The sequence below is a fragment of the Oncorhynchus masou genome, chromosome 16 (genome assembly GCF_036934945.1).
Source record: "Oncorhynchus masou masou isolate Uvic2021 chromosome 16, UVic_Omas_1.1, whole genome shotgun sequence".
NCBI classification, from domain to species: domain Eukaryota; kingdom Metazoa; phylum Chordata; class Actinopteri; order Salmoniformes; family Salmonidae; genus Oncorhynchus; species Oncorhynchus masou.
This window is the reverse complement of record NC_088227.1, coordinates 11,164,635-11,182,925: the sequence shown is the minus strand read 5'-3', so window position 1 is coordinate 11,182,925 and position 18,291 is coordinate 11,164,635. Positions and strand designations below refer to the sequence as shown.

The window sequence follows — 18,291 nt, the reverse complement described above, 5'->3', positions numbered from 1 at the left end:
ACTTCTGTGTATTGATTTTAAGAAAGGCATTCATGTTTATGGTTAGGTACATTCGTGCAACGCTTGTGCTTTTTTCGCAAATGCGCTTTGTTGAATCATCCCCAGTTTGGCGATGTTGGCTGTCTTTGTTAGGAAGAAATAGTCGTCACACATTTCGCAACGAGCCAGGCGGCCCAAACTGCTGCATATACCCTGACTCTGTTGCATAGAATAAAAGAGAAGTGACACAATGTCCCTAGTTAAAAGAAATTCATGTTAGCAGGCAATATTAACTAAATATGCAGGTTTAAAAACATATACTTGTGTATTGATCTTAAGAAAGGCGTTGATGTTTATGGTTAGGTACACATTGGTGCAAAGACAGTGCTTTTTTCGCGAATGCGCTTGTTAAATCACCCGTTTGGCGAAGTAGGCTATGATTCAATGATAAATTAACAGGCACCGCATCGATTATATGCAACGTAGGACAAGCTAGATAAACTAGTAATATCATCATCCATGTGTAGTTAACTAGTGATTATGTTAAGATTGATTGTTTTTTATAAGATACATTTAATGCTAACTAGCACCTTCCCTTGGCTCCTTGCTGCACTTGCATAACAGGTAGTCAGCCTGCCACGCAGTCTCCTCGTGGAGTGCAATGTAATCGGCCGTGTCCAAAAATGCCGATTGTTATGAAAACTTGAAATCGGCCCTAATTAATCGGCCATTTTGATTAATTGGTTGACCTCTACTGCTAACTATGTGTATGTGAACAATAAAATTGGATATGAAATCCCTATGTACTTTTGATTCTTGAATAGAGCTCTATGGGCCCTGTCAAAAGTAGTGCACGTAAGTAGCTAGGGAATAGGATGTTATTTGGGATGCATTCATATTAAAAAATATCAATCACATATGTTTCGTGGTCTATGTACATTACACGGCCGAAAGTATGTGGAAACCCGCCCGTCGAACATCTCATTCGATGTGGTTGAGGTCAGGGCTCTGTGCAGGCCAGTCAAGTTCTTCCACACCGATTTCGACAAACCATTTCTGTATAGACCTCGCTTCGTGCACAGGGGCATTGCCATGCTGAAACAGGAAAGGGACTTCCCCACAAAGTTGGAAGCATGTGTAGTGTTAAGATTTCCTTTTACTGGACCGAAGGCGTCTAACCTGAACCATGAAAAACAGCCCCAAACCATTATTCCTCCTTCAGCAAACTTTACAGTTGGCATTATGCATTGGGGCAGGTAGCGTTCTCCTGGCATCCGACAAACCCAGATTCTTCTGTCAGACTGCCAGATATTCAAGCGTGATTCATCACTCCAGAGAACACGTTTCCACTGCTCCAGAGTCCAATGGCAGTGAGCATCACACCACTCCAGCTGGGCATTGCGAATGATGATCTTAGGCTTATATGCAGTTGCTCAGTCATGGAAACCCATTTCATGAAGCTCCAGATGAACAGTTCTTGTGCTGACGTTGCTTCCAGAGGACCGAGGACAGATGATTTATACGCGCTACTCACTTAAGCACTCGGCAGACCCAATCTGTGAACTTGTGTGGCCTGCGGCTGAGCCGTTGTTGCTCCTAGACGTTTCCACTTCACAATAACAACGCTTACAGTTGACCCGGACAGCTCTAGCAGGTCAGACATTTTAAGAACTGACTTGTTGGAAATGTAGCATTATATAACGGTGCCACGTTGAAAGTCACTGAGCTCTACAGAATGGGCCATTCTACTGCCAATGTTTGTCTATGGAGATTGCATGGCGGTGTGCTCAATTTTATATATCTGTCAGCAATGGGTGTAGAGGAAATAGCCAAATCAACTAATTTGAACTGGTATCCACATACGTTTGGCCATGTAGTGTATTTCTGGCTTTTGATTGCAGGGTCATAACTGATTTAAAAAATACCCACAACTTCTTGATCCAATCAAACTTGACTAAAGTTTTTTTTAATGTATTTACAATTTTGAAGAAGAATGGAAGAAGAAGATGAAGAAAATAACATGCTCCTTTTATTTTTCAAAACTTCTTTAAAAAGACTAGTACACCCTATTCCAGTACATAGGAAATAGAATGCCATTTGGGATGCATCCTATGTCTATCTCTTCTACAGGATCCAATTAATCACTAAGACCCTCCATGATCAATATTAGAATTAATCATGTCTTGTTATAAATTACACTATTGCTGAGAAACACACACACACACACACACGCACACACACACACACACACACACACACGGCGGTTGAGACCAGCCGAGACAGAGTCATAAATATTTGTTATTTTAAAGGCAAGTCAGTTAAGAACAAATTCTTATTTTCAATTACGGCCTAGGAACAGTGGGTTAACTGTCTGTTCAGGGGCAGAACGACAGATTTGTACCTTGTCAGCTCGGGAATTTGAACTTGCAACCTTCCGGTTACTAGTCGAACGCTCTAACCACGAGGCTACCCTGCCGCCACAGGAGATACAGGGTTGTTGGAGCTCAGGGCTGAAGCTGAGTCGTTGGATTCCTGCAGAAGCAGATGTCTGCATTTCAGGGGAATTAAATCAGAAAAAAAGACCAAGACATTCTGCCCTACTGTAGCCCGCTCCCTGTTCCCCACCGCCGCAGACAGAGACGGGCGCAGAGGGAGAGTGAAGGAGGAAGGAAGGGGGAAGGAATGGAGGAAGCCATCAGGTCGAGAGGAGAGGAGGGTAGAGAGGACAGTAGAGCCGTAGGAGGATGGGATGGCATCAAGGTGCTACAGTATGATCTCCCTGCAAGACAGCGTCTGCGAAGCAGACGGCAGAAACATGGCCTCGCCCCCAACCCAGAACACAGCCTGCTGCTGCTCCAGCTCTGCACACACACAAACACTCACACACAGACACACACGAACCGAAGATATAAAACATGGCACTAACCCAGAGGCTGCTGCCTCAACAGGGCTCAGTATTTACGAACAGCTGCCTCCTAGTCTCTGCACAACAGCCAAAGCATATTACATACCCTGGCAGGACAAGAGCTGCCTGCCAAATTAAGATCTCTGTGTGTGTGTGTGTGTGTGTGTGTGTGTGTGTGTGTGTGTGTGTGTGTGTGTGTGTGTGTGTGTGTGTGTGTGTGTGTGTGTGTGTGTGTGTGTGTGTGTGTGTGTGTGTGTGTGTGTGTGTGTGTGTGTGTGTGTGTGTGTGTGTGTGTGTGGAGATGAAGCAGAAGTGTCAGTTTAGGCCTTCATTCTGTAATTTATATGGGTAGTACAAAGTAAAAGTACAAAGTAAATTGCAGTGTGAGCTACAGTAAAAGAGTCTTACACACAATGGAGGCAAGACAAATTCCTTAGATCTACTTTACACCTAACATGAGCCTATTCATCAAGGACTTACAATCAATAGCAAATATCACCATTGTACCAACTTCATTGCCTATTGTCATCTAAACGTCTATCTCCATCACAACAGAAGCATAAAGACTCTGGAAAAGGACTTGGATGGACCAGCTTAGAGCTACGTAAACCAATCTCTCTCATCCTCTCAGAAACAAACCAGAGCTCTTAAAAAATTGCCTCTGATTAAAACAGTCCTGTAGGCTTTTTCTATGAAAGACCTCATCCTCATCTTTCAACAATTCCAGTTAACATCCTTGATGTTTCTACATTGACTCACTGAAGCTTCGACACAACCTCCGGAGAACTTCAAGATTATGATCTGGAAGGCAAAACTGATGCTAGATACGCACTCCTACACTACCTTATCTGAGACATTTTGTGAATATGAGCCCAGAACTTCGTCCTACCTTTGAGAACGATGGGGTCCTTTCCCTCCCTCCTCAGCGAATCCAGGACCACATGGAGGGGCTGTGAGGAAGTCACCCTCTGGGGATCCATGGTATTTTCGTCATACACCACGATCTCTTTGGAGAAGATGCTTTTGAAGGAGTCCTTGCCGGAAGACTCGCGGCATGACAGGAGGTCCAACACTGTGATCTTGCCCTGCTGCAGCCGCCGCCGGCTGATCTTGTCCGAACAGTTGATGTGTACCGCTCCCTGGATGTGGCTCTTGTTGTACTCCATGAAGGGTCGGCAATCGATGACGACCGGGACCGGCCCGACCAGGTGTCCCATGGGGCATCTGGCCATTCGCTTGGCCAGCTCATTGGGGTGGATGACCCGGATGGTGGACCCTAGAGCCTTGGGTGAGCCTGAGGTGAGACTGGGGTCACTAAAGGCCTCATGGTGGACCATGCCCATGGGGTTGGAGGAAGAGGTGGGTCCAGCATAGCTGAGGTTGGGGCTGCTGGCGCTCACCTGGCTCACATGGCTCTGGTGGCTCTGCTGGTGACGCTGGTTGTGCTGGCTGTCCTTCTCGTAGGTGGTGACTGAGCAGCAGCTGGCACTGCTGCATCCACAAGACAGGGAGCGCGTGGAGCCGTTGGATGAGGGCATATACGTGAGGTTGGTCGCCCGGATCTTCACCACCGTGGTGCTGATGACCGTTGCCTTGCTGCTGTGGCTGGTGACGGTGGTGTCCAGGTAGCTGGTATCCAGGCACAGTCGGAGTTCCTGAGGTCGGATCGGCCTTGGCAGCGCCACCACAATTCTGTCGTCGAGGGGAGATGGAGGCATGGGGAGGCTGAGGGTCAGGACGTCTAGGGAGAACTACAAGAAGCCAGTCTACATGGGGAAAGATTGACAGAAGAAACAAAATGTCAGGGCTTGCATGCATAAAGCATTTCAGAGTAGGACTGCTGATTTAGGATATGTTTTGCCTTTTAGATTTTTATTTATTTTACAGTAATAAGGTGAATCTGTTCACTTACAGAAGGCCTAGCCAACATATGAAGACCTATTTGTTAACGAGAAGAGCAACGGGGCTGATAATCTTTTTTATTTTTTATTAAGGTCTAATTGGGTCTGATATTGTTGTAGTCTGGCCCATTTGGGTTCGGATGTGATTGTTCAAGTCCGGGTCCCCTTTTCTTAAAATGATTGTGTTGTATTACTTTATTGTATCACTGTATTATTGTATCACTGTATTACTTATACAACTAATATAAGGACAGGACATGAGACGGGAGTAGAAATTAACATGGGCATTGTTTAATGCGTTTCACAGGAATAACATTCCAAGCATTTCATCGTAGGTAAGCAAGGGAGTTACAGGTGCCCTAAAGGGACAAAACTAGAATATCAATACACAACATATTCCTCCCCCTTTACCTTTGATGATTCAATGTTTTGCCTATTGTTTTCTTTTTAACATAAGTTATCTTAATGTAAATAAATTAACTTCTCAGAATAACCTTTTTAACTAGGGAAGAGGGTAGACTGACACAGTTCCCCAACTTAACCCTGGGGTGTATTCTGCCCCAATGTCAGAGGTTAGTCTGAACTAAATAGTCAACCTGTCACGGGTTCGTCTTTCTCTTGCAGGGTAATGACGACGTACAGGTGAGTCTACAGTCACATTGTCTCTGAGTCGGAGTGGTGATGGTGTATGCCCAGACTGGGGTGCAACAGTACCCTGAATAGGCTCTCTGGCTGGTTCAGGTGAGTCTGGAGCACTTTCCACATTTGTAGGTTGCTGCAGTGGATGTTCAAGTGATGGCTCGTAGTCATGGTAGGCCTCCAGTAGCTGATCTTGGATTGTCACTTGACAGGAGTCATCTCTGAGGTTGGTTCCTGGCAACAGTTGATCCACGTGTCTCCTCCAGATGATGTTTTCTGGTGTGTGAACTGTGTAGGACACAGGTCCTGTTTGTTCAACCACTGTGGCTGGTATCCACATTGGAACTTTACAGTAGTTCCGAGCAAGAACTTTCTCTCCAGCTATGAAGCTTCTGTCGTTTGCTTTGCTCTGTCTCTCCCCCCTGTGCTCTCTGTTGTGTCTGTACAACCTGTTTAGTCTTTGGAGGTCTCAGGAGGTTGAGTCGCGTGCAAAACTGTCTTTTCATCATGGCTGACGCGGGTGCCACTTTGGTTGTAGCGTGGGGAGTGTTTCTGTAGGTTAACAGGAAGGTGTTTTTAGGTGTCTATTGAGGGAGCCGTTCCCTTGTGATGATTTTAAAGCTTGCTTTATCGTTTGGACAAACCTTTCGGCGAGGCCGTTCGTTGCAGGATGGTACGACGCTGACTTGATGTGCTGAATTCCATTTGCTTCCATGAATGACCGGAACTCTTCAGACACCTGTTGGGGGCCATTATCACTAATGAGTTGCTTTGGCAAGCCGAATCGACTGAAGATTGACAGTAGCTCTTTGATGGTTCTCTCCGCTAAGGCGCTCTTCATCACTATGATCTTAGGCCATTTGCTGTGTGCGTCAACTACGACTAAGAACATACAATCCTCCAGTGGGCCTGCATAGTCTATGTGGACTCGCTGCCAAGGCTCCCCTGGGAAGTCCCATGGGTGTAGTGGCGCTAGCTGAGACATGTTCCTCATCTTTTGACGTGTAGATCATGACTTGAACTGGTCTTTGATAGCTGTGTCCAGACCTTGCCACCAAAAGTAGCTGCGTGTAATCTCCTTCATTCACACCATGCCACAGTGCCCTGAATGGAGTTCTTCAAGCACCTGCCTTCTCAGTGGCGGCGGTATGATGCCCGGAAAACCCCATAGCAAGCATCCAAACTAAACTGTGAGCTGGTTTCTCCTCACTAGGTAAGGTTATAGGCTGCCCGACATCTCTCCTTCTTTTCCACGAGTGACAATGTCCATGACCTCAGACATCACTGGGTCAGTGTGGCTGAACTTTTTCACTTGGACAGATGTAACTGGGGCATTCGTCACTTCATTGAAGTAGAAGATTTCAGCCTGGGAGTGCTCAGTGTGTGCGACAGATAAGGGAAGCCTTGAGAGACCGTCTGCATTGCAGTGCTTCTCAGACCTTCTGTACTTGATATCGTACTGGTGAGCAGATAACAATGTCCATCGCTGCATGCGGTTGGCTGCATGCGGCTGGCTGCAAGCGGCGGAATACCGGTGTGGGGACCAAAGATGAAGTTGAGGGGTCTATGGTTTGTCAGCAGTGTGAATCGTCGGCCATACAGAAACTGATGAAATTTCTTAACTCCAAACACAATGGAGAGTGTTTCACGCTCTATCTGTGAATAATTGCTCTCGGCTTTACTTAAGGTCCGTGATGCGAAAGCAATTGGCCTTTCTTCACGTGATGGCATAATGTGTGAGAGAACCGTACCAACGCCATAAGGCGATGCATCACATGCCAACTGTAATGGCAGGTTGGGGTTGAAGTGGGTTAGGGCCTCTGACTGAGCTAAGGCTGTTTTCACTTTCTTGAAGGCCTCCTCACATCTGTCTGTCCACTTCCACTGTTTGGTTTTGTTCAAAAGTTAATGCAGTTGCTTTAACATGTTAGCTAGGTTGCTTCCGCAACGGCCTTCACCTTCGATGGCACCTTGTGGAGAAATGAACTGTCGATGACGTGGCCCAGGTACTCAACAGAGGGACGGAAAAACTTGCATTTGTCCTTCCGGACCCTCAGACCGTTCTCCTCCAATCTCTGTAGTGTAGCATTCTTGTTTCTCAGGTGCTCCTGCTCGTCTTTGCTGGTGATGAGTAGATCATCGAGGTAACATTGGACCCCAGTGAGCCCACTCAGTATCTGGTCCATAGCTCTCTGAAACAGGGCCGGAACTGAGGTGATTCCAAAAGGAAGCCTCCGGTACCTGTACAGTCCTTTGTGAGTCACTATGGTCAACAGTTCTTGAGACTCTTGGTCCACATGCACATGTAGATAGGCCTGACATATGTCTATCTTACTGAATTTTTGTCCTCCAGCTAAACCAGAAAAGAGGTTATCAATGAGGGGTAGTGGATATTTTTCAGCAGTCAAGACTGGGTTAATTGTGACTTTGAAATCACCACAGAGTCGGAGGGATCCATCTTTTTTTATGACTGGAACAACGGGTGTAGCCCATTCACTGGATCCAATACTCCACTCTCCACTAGTCTGTTTAGCTCAATTTCAACTTTTGGTTTTATGGCGTATGGGACAGGTCTAGCTTTGAAGCATTTAGTTTGCTGTCTGGTTTCACGGTCAGTTTAACTGTTATGTCCTTCATACTGCCAAGTTCTCCTTTGAACACATCCGTGTGTTTCATCAATATCCCTTGTAGGTTTGTGTCCTCTTTTGCAACCATGTGAATTTCCTGCCAGTTTAGTTTGATCTTTTCCAGCCATGTGCATCCTAGCAATGCTGGATGGTTGCCTCTCACAATGTAGAGTGGTATCTTTACCTTCTGTTTGTTGAGCTCCACTGTAACAATCAAGCTTCCTCTCACTGAAGCAATCTCACCGGTGTATGTTTTCAGCGTCATCTTTGTGGGCTGTAGTGTGAGGTAATATAGTTTCTCCTTGTATACAGCCTCAGACAGCAAAGATATGGCTGCTCCAGTGTCCACTTGCATCCGTACTGCGTTTCCATCCAGTAGCGGTGTCATCCAATATTCGTATCCATTGTCTGAAATGGACAAAACATGCAAAGATTCTTCCCCTTCAGACAGGGTATCACTTTGTTCATCCTCTATGTGCTCCATTTTATGCACTTTATTTTTGTACTCCTTGAAGTCGCTTTTCCTTTGTTTGTTTGATTGTCTCTTTTTGTTTTTACATGCACGTTCGATGTGACCCTTTTTTCCACAACTTCTGCAGTCTAAGTCTTTGCACCAACACTCCACCAACACTCGTGCCTTGTTTTTTAACTCCATAGACACCTTTGGCACTTGGGTCGATGCACTTAACTGTTGTGCATCTTTATTTGCCATTTCCAATGACGTACTCACTTCTATTGCTCTCTGCAATGTTAACCTCTTGAAGCTAGGGGGCACTATTTTTATGTATGGAAAAATAACATTCCCAAAGTAAACAGCCTATTTCTCAGGACCAGATGCTAGAATATGCATATTGACAGATATGATTCATCACCAGGTTTTTCAGGCGTTAGCAGGCTGTGCAATAGATTGAATGTTTTTCCTCCCATAATAGTAAAATAATTCCATTTGCCAACACAAAGTACTCAAAACGTTCTGTGTAAGAACTCTATTGTTCCACAGATTCATCAAATGTTCCTATATTTCCAACCAATGCAGACATTTTCGGTTTATTTTTCTTTCTCACACTTTTCAGACGTTCCCTTACTCCCAGGCCCTTTTTTCTTTTAACTCACGCTGACTTCACTTTCTCCCGCAGCAAACTCTTCCTTTTTTTCTGTAGCGCAGCTAACTCTTCCTATCCCTCGAGGGTCTCGTTGCTGTGACATCAAAAGCACGTTTTGTTTGCGTCTTTCTACAGCGAATTATTTTTAATGAATTTAACTCAGACTTTCTGCCGAAGATAATGAGCACAAACGTGAGAACGTTTCTTTTTCGTCGACAGTTGTTTTGTATAGCACACTGTATTACTTATACAACTAATATAAGGACAGGACATGAGACGGGAGTAGAAATTAACGTGGACATTGTTTAATGCGTTTCACAGGAAGAACATTCCAAGCATTTCAACGTAGGTTCTACTGAGTCCGTTCGGGCCCAGTTAAACCAGAGAAGTCTTCTGCTATAGGCTACTATGACGTGGGTAGAATCAATAATAACCACAGAGTCTATCGAATAGCATGGAGGTTTGTTGATGACCAATGCCACTGACTGGGGACAGTGAATGAGAAACTACACAGCTACACAGTCACCAAATAGCTGCTAAGTAAACGTCTGCAAGACAACTACAACAGTCATGGGAATGTGTAGGTTAAACAGAGAGCCTACTGACCATTTAGTGAGGGTGGATATAAACCATAGACTATATGATATATGTGGAGTGTCCAATGAATATGTAGCCTATGAGCAAATAATATAATCCTCACAAATATGTGCCGGTCACACGGGGATTGAAATTCGCAGAGCAAATATCTGGACTACGCAGCTAGGCTACTGTCAATTTCACATTGCAATGCAATAAGGCTATGCATTTCAGGTGACAAAAAAGACTGGAATACTGCTTCAACCTGTAGTAGAGCTACGCCGCAGTTTGGTCTCTCCCTCCAAATCACATCTGGGACAGTCATGGGATGCGCGAGGCTGCTTAAATTTCATCAAACGTTGTAATAATAACGATGTAATAAGCCATGTCCTCACATCAAAGTACGCCCATGGTCGCGTTGTCTGGCCCGTGCATTTAGTGTCCAGCTGTTTCAACTGGCTGGTAATGTAAAAAAAAAATAATCACAGGGTGTACATTTATTGAAGAGACCGGCATGAGGACGTGCTGAGAATAAAAGTATCGAGGGCTTCAGCGGTACAGACACGGTTTGATTAGATTAAACATGTCAATTCCAATTCAAAGATGCCGCGGTTGGACAGCACATATTTATGTCGTATAGTAAAACATTGTATCATTTGTAGTGCTAGTCTAGTCTGGATAATTTTGGCAACATTGTAGCCAGTAACAGATATTTGTTAAAAGTGATATTGAAAAGCCAGCAGTTTATCATCTGTCAGTTAGCATGAAGAAAATTAGTTCTTGCAACGATCTAAAGGATATAGGATATCGAATAGCCTATAGTTTCATGTGAAATTCCCGATATCTGAAATCGTTCATATTTAACGTTAGCACTGTTATGACTTGATATTGCTGAGTATGGTCTGTTCATGTTGATAACGCCAGCGTAATTTATACACAACTTGTAAGCTATATACACTGCGAAAGGTCGCCTAATAAAGGAATTTTAGAAGTTTACTTACATTTTTGTAAGACAATGTTTTGGGTGCTCCGGTTGAGTGTTGACGAATTTTATTTGTGCTCAATGTTGATTCCATTCAGCCTTTCCCAGTGCCGCGGATCCGCAACATTTCTACTTTTAGCCTGGTCCCCAGTAATAATATACAAGGGGTTCAGCCAACCTAGAGAATTGGCACTTTAGGATTGGCACGTGTATGAGCCAATAAACGACTTCATTAATATTCAATTAGTCGTTACAGTGAGAGCGCAGCGAGAACCAACCCAGTAGTGTGTGTTCCGCAGCGGGCCTTAAAAATCGGCTAGGTAGGGGTAAATCTCAATTGTTCTCCTCGTGTACTCTCTGTTGTCTCCTCGTCTCCTTCTCAAAACACATTGGATGAGAAATTCAGAGGGGCGGGACATTTGGCTTTCTCATCCAATGGATTTTGAGAAGGCGAGGAGAGCAGAGACAGGACGCGAGGAGTGAGTAATTGAGTTTCTCCTTAAATAGTCAAATGAACAATTCTCAGAGTCCCATGTATGAGAGTAGGGTGATGTCACTGGCAACCAATCAAAAGTGCGTTACGAAGAAGAGTGAAGCAAGTGTAGACAGATGATAACATTCTCAGATTAGAAATTCGTTAATCCTGTTTCGTCTTTAATGCGTTCTTCTCCGCCTATTTATGCAGAAAATACAGTCATAACCACTGTAGTAGTTGCATGCAATTTAATAGTTTAATAATGATTGTTTTTTCAGGGGCTAACTGTTTTATAGTGATTCATATTATGCAGCTAGGCTATGATATTACAATGGTAATGCATAATCTACAATAGCCTATTATATAAGGTTATGGCCACAGTTAGCCTGTTAGCCTTCAATTAGCCTGTCTGTGATTCATGTTCATTGGAAATGATCTTGACAATTTGCTCATTTAGGGGTGTATCATGGATAATTATAGTCATGTGATGTTTTGCTTCAGAATAGCCATGCCTAGGTTCTCCCTAGTAGATACTGTATAACAAGGCTCATGTCTCTGCATATAAGAACCTGAACCAATACCCTTCTCAAGATATTTTGATGTAGGGCTATGGCTTAGGCACGTATATTATATGGACATTTAAAGGTTCATATGAAAGGGCTCATGTCTCTGCTTATAAGACCCTGAACCAATACCCTACTCAAGATGCTGTGATGTGTGGCTTGCACATCTAGGTTATATGGACATATACTTGTTCATTATAGCCTGTATTCATTCTTCTTGGATATGCACTGAGTGTACAAAACATTATGAACATTAGGCTCTTTCCATGTCCTAGATTGACCAGGTGAAAGCTAAGATCCCTTATTGATTTCACTTGATAAATCCACTTCAATCAGTGTAGATTAAGAGGAGACAAGTGCATTTCTTTTTATGCCTTGAGAAGATTGAGGCGTGGCTTCATAACTTTTCGGGTTTTGAAGAAAATGGCAGAATATATTCAGCCGAAGTCCGACGAAAGCGGATACAGATTCATTGCTTTAACTAATTATGACAAATGTTAAGAAAATGTTGAAACATGTAATAAAGTAATGTCTTTTCAAATAAGTTACGTTACATGTTAATGTTGGCTGACAATTTGTTAGCTATGCTTTCCTTACGAACCGCATAGCATTATAGCAGTATGTACCGGTATGTTAGCTAGTTACCTAACGTTATTTGGCTACCAATACATCCAACTTGCCAGGCAGTATATTAACTATCTGCTATCTATCAAAATACCCAGTTTTTATTGACTTGATTATTTACATCAAATCAAAGTGTATTTGTCACATGCGCCGAATATAACAGGTGTAGAACTTACAGTGAAATGCTTACTTACAGGCTCTAACCAACAGTGCAATTAAAACAAAAACAAAAAAAATGTATTTGGTGAACAATAGGTAAGTAAAGAAATAAAAACAACAGTAAAAAGACAGTGAAAAATAACAGTAGCGAGGCTATATACAGGCACTGGTTGGTCGGGCTAATTGAGGTAGTATGTACATGAATGTATAGTTAAAATGACTATGCATATATGATGAACAGAGAGTAGCAACAGCGTAAAAGAGGGGTTGGGTAGGGGCACACAATGCAAATAGTCCGGGTAGCCATTTGATTACCTGTTCAGGAGTCTTATGGCATGGGGGTAAAAACTGTTCAGAAGCCTTTCTGTCCTAGACTTGGCACTCCGGTAACGCTTTCCATGCGGTAGTAGAGAGAACAGTCTATGACTGGGGTGGCTGGAGTCTTTGACAATTGTTAGGGCCTTCCTCTGACACCGCCTGGTGTAGAGGTCCTGGATGGCAGGCAGTTTAGCCCCAGATGTACTGGGCCATATGCACTACCCTCTGTAGTGCCTTGCGGTCGGAGGCCGAGCAGTTGCCGTACCAGGCAGTGATGCAACCAGTCAGGATACACTCGATGTTGCGGCTGTAGAACCTTTTGAGGATCTGAGGACCCATGCCAAATCTTTTTAGTTTCCTGAGGGGGAATAGGCTTTGTTGTGCCCTATTCACGACTGTCTTGATGTGTTCGGACCATTCTAGTTTGTTGGTGATGTGGACACCAAGGAACTTGAAGCTCTCAACCTCCTCTACTACAGCCCTGTCGATGAGAATGGGGGCATGCTCGGTCCTCCTTTTCCTGTAGTCCACAATCATCTCCTTAGTCTTGGTTACGTTGAGTGATAGGTTGTTATTCTGACACCACCCGGCCAGGTCTCTGACCTCCTCCCTATAGGCTGTCTCGTCGTTGTCAGTGATCAGGCCAGGATCCAGTTGCAGAGGAAGGTGTTTAGTCCCGGGATCTTAAGCTTAGTGATGAGCTTTGAGGGTACTATGGTTTTGAACGCTGAGCCGTTGTCAATGAATAGCATTCTCATGTAGGTGTTCCTTTTGTCCTGGTGGGAAAGGGCAGTGTGAAGTGCAATAGAGATTGCATAATTTGTGGATCTGTTGGGGCGGTATGCAAATTGTAGTGTGTCTAGGGTTTCTGGGATAATGGTGTTGTTGTGAACCATTACCAGCCTTTCTGTAACGTTTGTCGTCGGAAGGAGACCAAGGTGCAGCGTTGTAGTAAGTGTTCATGATACTTTAATTACTCAGAACACTAAACAAAAACAACAAAAGAATAACGAACGTCACGTTCTACAGGCTTCACAGAGCTAACAAAAAACAAGATCCCACAAACAACAAAAGGAGAATGACAACTTATGCTGCCTCTGATTGGGAACCACACTCGGCAGAAATCAAAGAAATAGAAAACCTAGAATTAAATCAACTAGAATGCCCACCCTAGTCACACCCTGGCCTAACCAAAATAGAGAATAAATGGCCAGGGCGTGACACTTTCAAAGCACTTCATGGCTAAGGACGTGAGTGCTATGGGTCAGAAATCATTTAGACCTTAGTGTTCTTGGGCACAGGGACAATGGTGGTCTGCTTGAAACATGTTGGTATTACAGACTCAGTCAGTGACTGGTTGAAAATGTCAGTGAAGACTCTTGCCAGTTGGTCAGCGCATGCTCAGAGTACACATCCTGGTAATCCATCTAGCCCTGCGGCCTTGTGAATGTTGACCTGTTTAAACGTCTTACTCACATCGGCTACGGAGAGCGTGATCACACAGTTGTCCGGAACAGCTGATGCTCTCATGCATGCCTAAGTGTTGCTTGCCTCGAAGCAAGCATAGAAGTGATTTAGCTCATCTGGTAGGCTAGTGTCACTTCCCTTTGTAGTCTGCAATAGTTTGCAAGCCCTGCCACATAAGAAGAGCGTCGGAGCCGGTGTAGTACGAATCAATCTTAGCCCTGTATTGATGCTTTGCCTGTTTCATGGTTCATCGCAGGGCATAGCAGGATTTCTCATAAGCTCCGGGTTAGAGTCCCACACCTTGAAAGCAGCAGATCTACCCTTTAGCTCAGTGTGAATGTTGCCTGTAATCCATGGCTTCTGGTTGGGGCATGTACGTACAGCCGCTGTGTGGACTACGTCCTCGATGCACTTATTGATAAAGCCAGTGACTGATGTGGTGTACTCTTCAATACCATCGGAAGAATTCTTGTTCCAGTCTGTGATAGCAAAACAGTCCTGCAGTTTAGCATCCGCTTCATCTGACCACTTTTTTAATCGACCAAGTCACTGGTGCTTCCTGCTTTAATTTTTGCTTGTAAGCAGGAATCAGGAGGATAGAATTGTGGTCGGATATACCAAATGGAGGGCGAGGGAGAGCTTTGTACACGTCTCTGTGTGTGAAGTACAGGTGATCTAGATTTTTTTTCCAACTCTGGTTGCACAACACATCATGTTGATAGAAATTAGGTAGAACTGATTTAAGTTTCCCTGCATTAAAGTCTCCGGCCACTAGGTGCGTCAGCTCTGGGTGAGCGGTTTCCTTTTTGCTTATTTCCTTATACAGCTGACTGAGTGCGGTCTTAGTGCCAGCATCCATCTGTGGTGGTAAATAAACAGCCATGGAAAGTATAGCTGAAAACTCTCTAGGCAAATAGGGTGTCCTGCATTTTATCACAGGATACTCTAATTCAGGTGAGCAAAATTCCTTAGTTCCTTAGATTTTGTGCACCAGCTGTTGTTTACAAATATGCACAGACCCCTCCCCCCCAGCATATATCCCACTAGCTGAATATCTATGGCATCATTCAGCCACGATTCCGTGAAACATAAGATATTACAGTTTCTGATGTCCTGTTGGTAGGATATTCGTGATCGTACCTCGTCTAATTTATTGTCCAGTGATTGCACGTTGGCGAGTAATATTGATGGTAACGGCAGCTTTCCCACTTGCCTTCTGCGGATCCTTACGAGGCACCCAGCTCTGTGTCCTCTGTACCTGTGTCACTTCCTCTTGCAAATTCCTGGGATGTTGGCTTTGTCGGGTGTTCGGAGAATGTTCTTTGCGTTCTGCTTGTTGAAGAAAAAATCTTAATCTAATCTGAGTTGAGTGATCACTGTCCTGATATCCAGAAGCTCTTTTTTTGCCGTAAGATATGGTTGCAGAAACATTATGTACAAAAAAGTTATAAAAAACACATAATAGTCCAATTGATTGGGCGCCCGTAAAACTACTGCCATTTCTTCCGGCGCCACGATTCAATGGCTATCTACTAATTTCTAATTTCAGAGCACTCTCGTACAGAATAACTGATGAATTGACGAGTGCTCAACACCCATTCAATATGACCCAGTGTCAGTAAATGTTGGCAAAAAAAAGCGTAACTAAATTGTTCCCAGCAGCACAGGTACAGTCACCAACGCTCTGGATAACATGAAAACAGCCTATCCAGCTATGCTAGGGTGAGTAAAATGGTCAGAGTGAGGTGTTCTCTCATTTGTGTCTGGAAATAGCTAGCCAGTTAGCCGTTGTGAAGGCAGAACGCTCGGATCAACCCTACTCTTTGGCCAGAGTGTCCAGTGAGTGCTCTGAATTTACAAACGGACAATCTGACGCTCTGAATTTAGAGGGCACACTCCAGATTGAATTTACGAATGTTTAGCTAGTCATTTGTAAAACTAATAATCTAGCAACAGCATCATCTTCAGGTCGACAGTCGAAGCTCTGGTATGCTCAACTTAAACGATACCGTTAATTTCCAGTATATTAAAATTAACTAATAGTACATAGTATGTAGTATATACTTATTAAGTATGAAGTATACAGTATGTTAGTATGGGTATTCGAACACAGCTATGGATTATGTATGTGTGCCATTTATAGGGTGAATGGGCAAGACAAAATATATACACTCAACCGTTTCCTGTGTGTATCAAGAATGGTCCACCACCCAAAGGACATCCAGCCAACTTGACACAACTTTGGGAAGCATTGGAGTCAACATAGGCCAGCATCCATGTGGAAAACTTTCAACACCTTGTAGAGACCATGCCCGTTGAATTGAGGCTGTTCTGAGGGTGCTATATTGTAATTATTTCGCCACTATGGCCTATTTATTGCCTTACCTCCCTTAACCTACCTCATTCGCACACACTGTATATAGACTTTTTCTATTGTATTATTGACTGTATGTTTGTTTATTCCATGTGTAACTCTGTGTTGTTGTTTGTGTCACACTGCTTTGCTTTATCTTGGCCAGGTCACAGTTGTAAATGAGAACGTGTTCTCAACTAGCCTACCTGGTTAAATGAAGGTGAAAAAAATAAAAAAAAAATAAAAAGGGGGGGTTGGGAGGCGGTGCAACTCAATACTAGGAAGTTCTTAATATTTTGTACACTCAGTGTATGTCCTTTCAAGAATCAATTAACCCCTATGATAAAAGTATGGTCCACCAGGACAAAACGTCCACCATGTGTAACGGTTTTCTTGTGGTGAAGGAGAGGCGGACCAAAACGCAGCGTGGTTACTATTCATGTTTTCTAATAAGACAACTAAACATGAACATAATACAAAAACAACAAACGTGGAAAACCGAAACAGCCTATTCTGGTGCAAACTAACACAGAGACAGGTACAATCACCCACAAAACTCAACACCAAACAGGCTACCTAAATATGGTTCCCAATCAGAGACAATGACTAACACCTGCCTCTGATTGAGAACCATATCAGGCCAAACATAGAAATAGACAAACTAGACATGTAACATAGAATGCCCACTCAGATCACACCCTGACCAAACAAAACATAGAAACATACAAAGCAAACTATGGTCAGGGTGTGACACCATGATTTGATACAAGTCTATTACTGTAGAATAACTTTTTAATTATTTTTTTATTTTTTTAACTGCCACTTAGTGTCATTCAAATGTACTTTTATTATGTTTTATTTTGACTTGAGGAACTTATTCAAGAATGGTCTAATGCAATCTATTACAAAAAAATAAAGCAAACGGGATGGAATATGGACAAAAATACACAAAACTCTTCCTGAATCTCCAATACAGGAACGCTAACAAAAATAATTTGCAGAAACCCGTTACTGAAGACAGAGTCTTCTATGGTTCTCCAAATTATATTTTAAAAAGGAAGCTAATTATTTTAGGCAGATGTTCTCTTTTCCGTCTCATCCTCTCCCACTGAATGAAGATTACGGTAAGGAATTCTTTCCAAATAATATAAAAAATGGAAAATTAACAAATATACAGAAAGATCAGTGCGAAGGCCAAATTAGAGGAATAACGTTTTGAGGCTATTAAATCCTTTCAGTCTGGATAACCCCAGGGCTTGATGGCATACCGGTAGAGGTATATCAAGTATTTTTTTATATACTAAAAGCTCCATTTGTCACGCCCTGACCTTAGAGAGCCTTTTATTCTCTAATTTGGTTAGGTCGGGGTGTGACTAGGGTGGGTACTCTAATTTTTGTATTTCTATGTTGGCCTGGTAATGGTTCCCAATCAGAGGCAGCTGTCTATCGTTGTCTATGATTGGGGATCATATTTAGGCAGCCTTTTTTCCCACTGGGTTTTTGTGGGATCATATTTCTGTGTAGTTGCCTGTGAGCACTGCTTGAGCTTCACATTTTGTTTGCTGTTTATTGTTTTTGTGAGTTTACTTTATTAAACATGTGGATCCCAAATCACACTGC

General features: G+C 43.4%; 1 protein-coding gene and 1 pseudogene across 1 annotated transcript in view; both read right to left on the bottom strand.

Annotated features, from left to right (window-relative positions):
• The window catches only part of LOC135557465 (dual specificity protein phosphatase 10-like), a 37,438-nt gene extending 26,593 nt beyond the window's left edge, over positions 1-10,845 (bottom strand). The window contains exons 1-2 of the mRNA XM_064990731.1: positions 10,732-10,845; positions 3,774-4,650 (exon numbers count right to left, since the gene is read on the bottom strand). Coding sequence (XP_064846803.1) covers positions 3,774-4,602 — 829 coding nt within the window. The 5' untranslated portion in view covers positions 4,603-4,650; positions 10,732-10,845. The remainder of the gene's footprint in view (positions 1-3,773; positions 4,651-10,731) is intronic.
• LOC135557259 (uncharacterized protein K02A2.6-like) lies at positions 7,356-8,406 on the bottom strand (annotated as a pseudogene).
• Positions 10,846-18,291: the final 7,446 nt, after the last annotated feature.